Source organism: Chlamydotis macqueenii, chromosome Z (assembly GCF_036417535.1).
Source record: "Chlamydotis macqueenii isolate bChlMac1 chromosome Z, bChlMac1.mat, whole genome shotgun sequence".
NCBI lineage: Eukaryota > Metazoa > Chordata > Aves > Otidiformes > Otididae > Chlamydotis > Chlamydotis macqueenii.
Genome location: NC_141593.1, coordinates 9985892 through 9994955, shown reverse-complemented (window position 1 = coordinate 9994955; position 9064 = coordinate 9985892). Strand labels below are relative to the sequence as shown.

Below are 9064 nucleotides of genomic sequence, written 5' to 3'. Positions count from 1 at the left end.
AAGTGCTCTAGCCACATCACCCAAGTTGTGGAAGCCAAAAGCAGGGATTGGGAGAATGAAGAGTTGTCCACTCGAGCAGAAGAGCATGTTTGGGACCATCTAAGGAACCTGAAGGTGCACAAATCCATGGGACCACTGAGATACATCCACAGGTCCTGAGGGAAATGGTGGATTAAGTTGTGTAGCCATTGTCCATCATATTTGAGAAGTCATGGCAGTCTAGTGAAGTTCCTGATGACTGGAAGAAGGGTAACATAGCCCCCATTTTTAAAAAGGGGAGCAAGGAGGACCTGAGGAACTACAGGCCAATCAGTCCACCTCTGCGCCTGTCAAGGTCATGGAGCAGATTCTCCTGGAAATGGTGCTAAGGCACATGGAAAACAAGGAGGGATGCCATCCAGAGGTATCTTGACAGGCTGGAGAGGTGGGCCCATGCAAACCTCCTGAAGTTCAAGAACGGCAAGTGCAAGGTTGTGCACATGGGTCAGGGCAATCCCAAGCACAAATACAGGCTGGGCAGAGAATGGATCGAGAGCAGCCCTGAGGAGAAGGACTTCAGAGAGCTGGTGGATGAGAAGCTCAACATGAGTTGACAATGTGTGCTTGTAGCCCAGAAAGCCAACCTGCATTAAAAGGAGCATGACCAGCAGGTTGAGGGAGGTGATTCTGTCCCTCTACTCCACTCTGGTGAGACCCCACCTGCAGTACTGCATCCAGCTCTGGAGCCCCCAACATAAGAAGGACATGGACCAGTTGGAGAGGGTCCTGAAGAGGGCCACAAAGATGACCGGAGGACTGGAGCACCTCTCCTGTGAGGACAGGCTGAGAGAGTCAGGGCTGTTCAGTCTGGAGAAGAGAAGGCTCCAGGGAGACCTTCCAGTACCTCAAGGGGGACTACAGGAAAGACAGTGAGAAACTCTTCAGCAGGACCAGTTGTGATAGGATAAGGGGTAATGGTTTTAATACTGAAGGAGGCAGATTCAGATTAGACATCAGGAAAAAAATTTTTACAATGAGGGTGGTGAAACACTGGCACAGGTTGCCCAGAGAGGTGGTGGATGCCCCATCCCTGGAAACATTCAAGGCCAGGTTGGATGGGGTTCTGAGCAACCTGATCTGGTTGGAAATGTCCCTTGCAAGGAGGTTGGACTAGATGGCCCTTAACGGTCCCTTCCAACCCAAACCATTCTATGATTCTATGTTGCTGCTGATACTGCAGGGGAAGATAGAGCTGGCACCTGGGTGTGTCCACATGAGGAGGGATCTCTCTGGCCCCTGCTCTGCACAGGGAGTGAGCATCTGCTTTGAGCATCCTCCAGAAACACATCATCTCCAGGCTTGAAGACACCAGAAGAGACACTCTCTTCTTCCTGGGGAGCAGAACATGATGATGCCCATGTGCCAATTGCACTTTGTTTTTAACTATAAAATTATAGTAGTTGCCTTCAGCTCCCATCCGAAGGACTTGCTCCAAAAGCCCTTGTGGTCCTGGCACTGCTCTCCCTTGCTTGCTGCCTAGTTGGTTCCCAGCACCAGCCCCCACCCCCCACCCCCAGGGCTCAGCACTCACCCCGGGGTCTCCATGCTGCAGCACAGAGCAGGGATGGAGAAGTGTCCTGCAGCCGTGCTCTGACCAGGGCTCATCCACTGCCTCCCTAGTCACCCTTGAGGCTGTCCACCTCATCTTGTGTAATCCACGCAGTTCTATTTCCTTCCCTTCCTTGTCCACGAAGCACTGGCCCAAGCAGGCGGTGGTGGAGACTTCAGGGAAATGGTGGAAAGTGGGAGAGGGCACTGGGATGGAGTTTTCCCTGTGTTAAGCAGACAGCTTCCCAGTTTGGGAGTGGAAAAGGCTGCTTGCAAGTGGATAATATTTCCCTCCCCAGCCTTTTGTCCCGCTAGGACTGGGGACATGGCTCTGGGACATCCAGCTCTGCCCCACCTCACCCTGGGCAGGACCTGCCTGGACAGGAGGCAGAGGTGGGGACCAGGAGGTGCCACCAGCCATCCAGCTCTGAGTCTGGGCATAAGGGAGCACAGGGGACACCACAGGCGGGCAGAGGACCATCAAGGACACTGCAGGGAGGGCTGGGGAGTTCTGGGGACACTGTGGAGATGGGGAAGCATTGGCGACACCACAGAGGAAGGCAGAGGATGATCAGGGATGCTGCAGGAGGGCAGAAAAGCATCAGAGACATCAGAGTGGAAGGCAGGGGAGCTCTGGGGACACCACAGGGAGGCTGGGAAAGGAGAGGCGCCTGAGAAGCTCCAGTGAAGTTGACAGTGAAGCCAAAGGTGGGCTAGCTTTTCTGGTTCATGTGGTGCTGGGATACCTGCAGCGGTGACATTTTGGGATGAGAGCAGAGTCCTGTGGTCATTCTGCTACCCTTTTTCCTAATTCTCAGGTTCCTGTAAAGCAGGTAAAAGGCTGCACAGACCACAGGACACTACAGCAGAGGACAGGCGTAAAGGCATTCTGCTCAGAAAAGCTGTAAGAGAAACAAAAAAGCTGGAGAAATTCCAGGAAAACACCGAGAAGGAAACAGCAGCATTGCTCCAGAAGTGGAAGATGGAGTCAAGGGAAAAAAATGTGAAAAGCAAACCACATGTAAGTCTGCAATGAGGAGGGCTAAAAAACAGTAGGTGGAAATGTTGCTAAAGCCATGAGTGCTGTTAGCAAAGCAAAGCTCTCCTGTGGCATCTGCGAGAGGTGGCAGCCCTGCCTGTCTGCTCCTCGTAAGCTTGCTGAAATCCCAGGCAGAGTGCCAGTGCTATCTGGGGTTGGTATGGGAGTAGACAGCTTGAAGATGAAGTTTCAGATTTGGACCCGGAACTGGGTTTCCTGGAAATCAGCTGGGAGGGATGACTCAGGCAGCACCAGCACTGCTCATTACTAAGTCACAAAGTCTGGCAGGCAGGGGTTTCGGGCTGGATTTTCTGGGTATCTGCTTTCCAGTATATCACACATGTTTTCCTAAGAGTTTAGGGGTTGGATGTGCTGCAGCTACTGGTGTTGTAGTGATGGTACAGAGCATCCCTCATCACTCTCTGGGAGCACAGTCACAGCTGAGACTCTGCACCTGCCTGCCTGAGGGCTGCCTCGCAAATGATGGGGCACCCAGCCAGGTTTTTAGAGTGCAGAAGGTCCCCCCAGCTTACCCTCTCTTCACACTCGCCCAGCATCAAGCAAGGAAGAAACAAGGCTGGCTCACGCTTGGTGTCAAAGAGTCACTTTGGGGATGCACTACCTCATTTGGGCTGGAAAAGGTGCTTTCTTTGGGCCAATATCCTCCCAGTTTAACAGAGTGAGAGCTTCACCCCACACCCACCGCAGTGCTTCCCCAGGACATATCCACAGACTACATAAGGCTGGGTTTAAAATCAAAAAAAGATTTATTTGCTTTTTGTAGATATCTTCCCCTAGAGCAGATAACAATCCTGATGCTGATACACTGATGCTGTTGAGGAGTATCCTGGTGTCTGAAGCCCAGCTGGACATCCCTTCAGTCCATCCGAACAAAGATGTTGCGGCCAGTCCTGTGGGGAAGCAGAAGCCCATAGGTGCCCAGTCGGTGGAGGGGCAGGGGTCCCAGCTGGGCTAGGTGTCCCTTGGCTCACCTGGTGGCTTTCCAGTCATCGTTCTGGGAGTCAACCTTCTCCCGCAGCAGCCAAGAGGTCTGCAGAACCTCCTCCCCATTGTCCCTAGCAAAGCACTGGCCCACGAAGACAGCTGTGGAGTCTGGGGGAATAATGCCTGTTACCATCTCAGCAGGACCCCAGCTGCTTTTTGGGGCTTCACAAGCATGTTTAAGGCTCACAGAGCCCAGATGGGTCCCAGCATTTGCAGGGAAATACTCTACAGCAGAGATGCTGTCAAAACAAGTCTCGATGCTGCCTTGCCCAAACAGTGTTTCAGGAGGTGTCCTGCTGCCTGCAGACACAGGCCAGGGTGGGGAGAGGTTGGAGAAGGACAGACAGGGGACAGGAGAGGGGACAGAGCACTGGGACCTGCCTGAGCTCCCCTCCCCATTCCATCACCCCATCTGGGCACTGCTGCTGCTGCAGCTACCAACCAGAAAACTTCTTCCAGTTGACGGTGAAGCCGAAGGTGCACTGCCCGTCCTCGTCCAAGTGCTGGGAGCCCACAAGGGGGGATGGCTTGATGGGTTTCTGAGCACTTGACACAGCAGTGTGGTACTCTCCGGAGAAGTTTCCTTGGTTGTCAACTGTGGACACGTGCATCCTGGAGCCTAGGTCATTCTCCCACCAGCCGGTCAGGTTGCACTGCCAAGGGATGAGCAGACGAGTCCCCGTGGGCTGCCTGCACACAGCCGCTACCCTTGCCCCATGGGCTTAGCCCCCTGCCTGTGCCCGCCCCCTGCAGTGTCCACGGGGTGCTGGCCTCACCTTGCCGTTCCTTAAAGGCTGTTTCTCCTCATAACGTCTCCACCACTTGGTGTCGGATCCCTTTGCCTTCCCGGCCTTTTCCTCATCGGGAGTCTCAGCTGCCTGGCAGAAAAGCTTGGAAATGAAAGAAAACACAGAGGCAAGCTGTGGGCAGCGGCACAGCAGGGTATTTCCAGAGCCCCATGACTGCTCAGGTACTTGTTTTTAAGATATATGATTTATAAAGTTGGTGCCATCTCAGCCATGTCAGGAGGGTCAAAAGCTGAGGTAAGCAGAGTACAAAGGGAGAGGTGAAGAAGAAAAGCTAAAGCCGGGTAGGAATACAGGTAGGACCCCTGCTCTGTCCCTGCCAGATGAGCTGTGCCACCCCAGGACACGTCTGTCTGTCGGGGATGTGTGTCTGCTCGGTACCAAGGTGCGGCACCAAGTGGACAGCCCACCGGGATGGGCAGAGCCCTCGGGTTCACGGTAGTCTCCTGCATAGCCAAGGAGGGGGCATGGCCAAGGAGGGGGCACAGCCAGTGCCCTGCAGCACCCCACCTGCAAGACTCCAGCTCCTGCTCCAAGCACTGCCTGTCCTCTCCCACACCGCACCTCCCCGGCCGGGGGCAAGCCACTCCCCTGGGGCAGGGTTCTCAGATTACCCCTGCCCCAATTTACCTGCATCTCCCTGCGGCGGGAGTCTCCACATGGATGCCCCACTGCATCAGGGAAGGGGTAGTCATGCACATCCCCTCTGGGGACATGGAGAACCCCGGAGCATCCCACCACCTCGGAGCATTCCCCGCGGCAGGAGCTCCCGTCAGTGTCTCCCCGTAGACCACGTGATCCCCCTGCTGCCTGGGCTTTCCCTCGCGGGTGGGAGTCCCACGCGTGTCCCACTTCCACCCCCCCGACAAGCGCTGCGACTCCCACATGTGCCCCCTTCCCCCGGGGCGAGTCTTCCACGCATGTCTGTTCCCAGACCCCGGGATCCCCACGCGTGTTCCCGTGCAGCCTCCCCTGGGGACGAGTTTCCCACGCGTGTCTCCCAGCGGGAGCTCCCACGCGTGCTCCCACCTGGCTCCCGGCCGCGGTCGCGGCCACGACCGCCCCGGCGATCAGGGGGAAGGTGGAGAGGAGGCGGCGGCTCATCGGGCTGCAGCTCCGAGACCGAATCTCTCCGTGCTGGGATCGCCCGGCGCCTTTTATAGCCCGTCCCGGCTCGACAGCTGATTTCCCGGAAAGTCCCGGGCTTCATCGCGGAAGGGACAGGGACGGGGATGGGGATGGGGACCCCCTGGTCGCTAGAGGGGACGGACAGAAGGATAGGGAGTCGGGAGGGCAGGGTGAGGGGGTGTGTGCGGGAACGGCTGGTGATCTGCAGTGGCTTCAAGGATTTGGCTGATTCTGGAAGAGAACATCCCCCTACAGCGACAGGGAAAAACCCACGGCACTGCGGGTCGGGGGTGGGCAGCCCTGGTCGCAGGTACCTAGGTGAGGGCAGGGGACAGGACAAAGTCAGGGTGGGCTTTTGCTGCAGGGGAGTGGGGCGGCTGCTGAACCATCCACCACAGAGTCATATGCAAAGTGGGGCGAGGGTAGAAATTTGGGACAGCTGACGAGGGTGGCTTGGGGGGGTGTTGGCAGTGACACTGTCAAGTCTGCAGTTTTGCTTTCTGTTTCTGTTCCCCTGTTTAGCAAGCAGGATGCTTACATCATCTCCTGTCCTGTGGGCTGCGTTCCCAGGAGACGCCAAGAGACATGGAATTTGCAGCTGGCGGGGCAATGAAAGGCCGGAACTGAAGTCTCAGTCCCTGGGGGTCCCACATGGTTCTGGGTGGCCCCTTGTGGGCTCCCCCCACCAGAGCTCCCAACCTCGTCCTCCCACTCCCACTGGGGTCGTGAGGCTTTAACCTCACAGACCATTTGGAGAAGCATTTGGGGACCCCGTCATGCCGTGCAGGACAGCCACAGTGGCTGTTTGGGGAGGAGGAGAACGACTCCAGGGTGGTCAGCACAGTGTGAAGGATGCCAGTGTGCAATGGGGCTGAACTGAGGGGCTGTGAGTGGAAGACAGGGGTGAGGATCATCATAGAATTATTGAATCGTTTGGGTTAGAAGGGACCTTCAAAGGCCGTCCAGCCCAACACCCTGCAGGAAGCAGGGACATCTGCAACCAGATCAGGTTGCTCAGAACCTCATCCAGCCTGGCCTTGAGTGTTTCCAGGGATGGCGCATCCACCACCTGTCTGGGCAACCTATGCCAGGGTTCCACCACCCTTATTGTAAAAATTTTTTTCTTTATAATTAGTCTGAATCTGCTTAATTCTATCTTAAAACAATTACCCCTTGTCCTATTGCTACAGAAGCTTCTAAAAAGTTTGTCCCCATCTTTCCTAGAAGCCCCTTTAGGTACTGGAAGGCCACAGTAAGGTCTCCTGGAGCCGTCTCTTCTCCAGACTGAACAGCCCCAACTCTCTCAGCCTGTCCTCATAGGAGAGGTGCTCCAGCCCTCTGACCATCTTTGTGGCCTCCTCTGGACTTGCTCCAACAGGTCCATGTCCTTCTTATGTTGGGGGCTCCAGAGCTGGATGCAGTACTGCAGGTGGGGTCTCACAAGAGTGGAGGAGAAGGGCGGAATCCCCTCCCACGACCTGCTGGCCACACTTCTTTTGATGCAGCCCAGGATGTGGTCGGCTTTCTGGGCTGCAAGGGCACATTGACAGCTCATCTCCAGCTTTTCATCCACCAGTATCCCTAAGTCCTTCTCCTCAGGGCTGCTCTCAATCCCTCTATCCCCCAGCCTGTATTGATACTGGGGGTTGCTCCGATCCATGTGCAGGGTCACACATGCACTTGGCCTTGTTGAACCTCACGAGGTTCACAGGGGCCCACTTCTCAAACTTGTCCACGTCCCTCTGAATGGCATGCTGTCCCTCAGGCGTGTCAACCGCACCACTCAGCTTGATGTCAGCTGCAGACTTGCTGAGGGTGCACTCGATCCCACTGTCTATGTCATTGATGAAGATGTCAAACTGTACTGGTCCCAGTATAGACCCTTGAGGGACACCACAGATCACCAGCCCCCATTTGGACATTGAGCCGTTGACCACTACTCTCTGCATGCTGCTGACGCGGAAGTCACGGACACTGCTGATGACCAATATGATCAAGCAAATGCCAATTTATTGTTGATACATCCCGGTTAATATAGCCCTTCTAATTCCGTATCATACACAAGCTCTCTACTAATTGGTTAACTATATCATGCTCGCGCTCCTAGCTAAAATATGATTGGTTAAGTCTCTTTGTTCACACGCACGGCTCTCTCCACCTGCACCCTGTATCACGTTCAGCCCCCAGTTACGTATGCCAGCTGTTTTCCTTCTTCTCAAGGTTGCTTTGTTTACTTTCTCACAGGAAGCTTCATTACTTTCTCACAGGCGGCCTCATTATTTTTTCACAGGTGGCTTCAGTACTTTCTTACAGGCAGCTTCAGTACTTTTTTTTTTTTTTGAGCCAGATTGTCTGTATTGAGTTGTTAATCATTTTTTGCAAGCATGGTATGTTAATGATTGTGCCTAGTATGATGCCTAGTATCACAATTCCGATTTTAACCAAGGACAGCAACCACCCAATTATGCCACACACAAGCTTAGTTAATAAAATTACTTATCACACATTATACATATTCATGATTACGAAGCAAAGCTAAGTTTCACTACCTTCTAGTAATTTTCTACTATAACATTCTTCTACTATTATAGATATAACAACTCCAGTAACTTTCTTACCTATAAGAGCAATGACTAGTTTTCTGCAGGCCTCTGTTGAAACAAGCCATAAATTCTGCTAACAATGTTTTGTATCTTAAAGCTTCCCTTCTCATTCCATGGCTTTCTTCCTGAGAGCATGATTGCATTCCTCCCCCAAGGTCGGTGTGCTTTCACTGACACCGTACTGACTCAGCGAAATACCACATCTCCCCCTTCTTTGTTTATGAGAAGAGGCTTGTTTCAACGCTTTGTCTATTAAAGTCTGCACACATTTTAAGACACAGAATATAGATCAAAATACATATATAAAAGGAATGAATAAGCATCCTACAGCTATTAGTAACAAGCTTATATCAAGTGACCAAAAGATTTCTGAATATATCAAAACCATCCCTTTGTTGCTGTTTTTGTACTCCTTTTTGCAAGTTTTGAATACTTTTGTGAATAGATTCCGAATGATCAGACAGATTCATGCAGCAAAGCCCATCAAAATCCTGACAATCATGATTTTGTGCTAATAATAAAAAAATCTACTGCTGATCTATTCTATTATTAACCCAACTACGCCAAAGACACCGCTGAGCAAGAGGATGATGATCAGCCAGGTCAGAGCAGAGAAGGGAGGCAGGCGCAGCACCTTCGGGGCGTCCCCTGTTGTAAATAAAGTGTGCTCTGGGTCCGTCCTCTCCCCTTCGCTCCGAACCACCTCTGTTTATCCCTCAGCAGATTCAGTGAAAGAGTACTGACTAGGTGTTGCTGCATGCATGGCCAGCGCAGAAAACAAGGCCTGACTAGACGTTGCTGCACGCGTGGGCGGCACATGCAACAAGGCCTGTCAAATATGTGCTCTGCAGGCTAACAGTGGTTCTGTTTTGTAAAGTAGCATGGTATATAGAATC

General features: G+C 53.2%; 1 protein-coding gene across 1 annotated transcript; it reads right to left on the bottom strand.

Moving 5' to 3' along the window:
* Positions 1–3370: 3370 nt before the first annotated feature.
* On the bottom strand, positions 3371–5578 carry LOC104486152 (avidin). The gene is made up of 5 exons (XM_086770731.1): positions 5467–5578; positions 4408–4521; positions 4074–4284; positions 3619–3739; positions 3371–3537 (listed from the first exon to the last, which is right to left on the bottom strand). The coding sequence occupies exons 1-5, from the start codon at positions 5539–5541 to the stop codon at positions 3504–3506; spliced, it is 555 nt and encodes a 184-aa protein (XP_086626857.1). The 5' UTR covers positions 5542–5578; the 3' UTR covers positions 3371–3503.
* Between the last annotated feature and the right edge of the window lie 3486 nt (positions 5579–9064).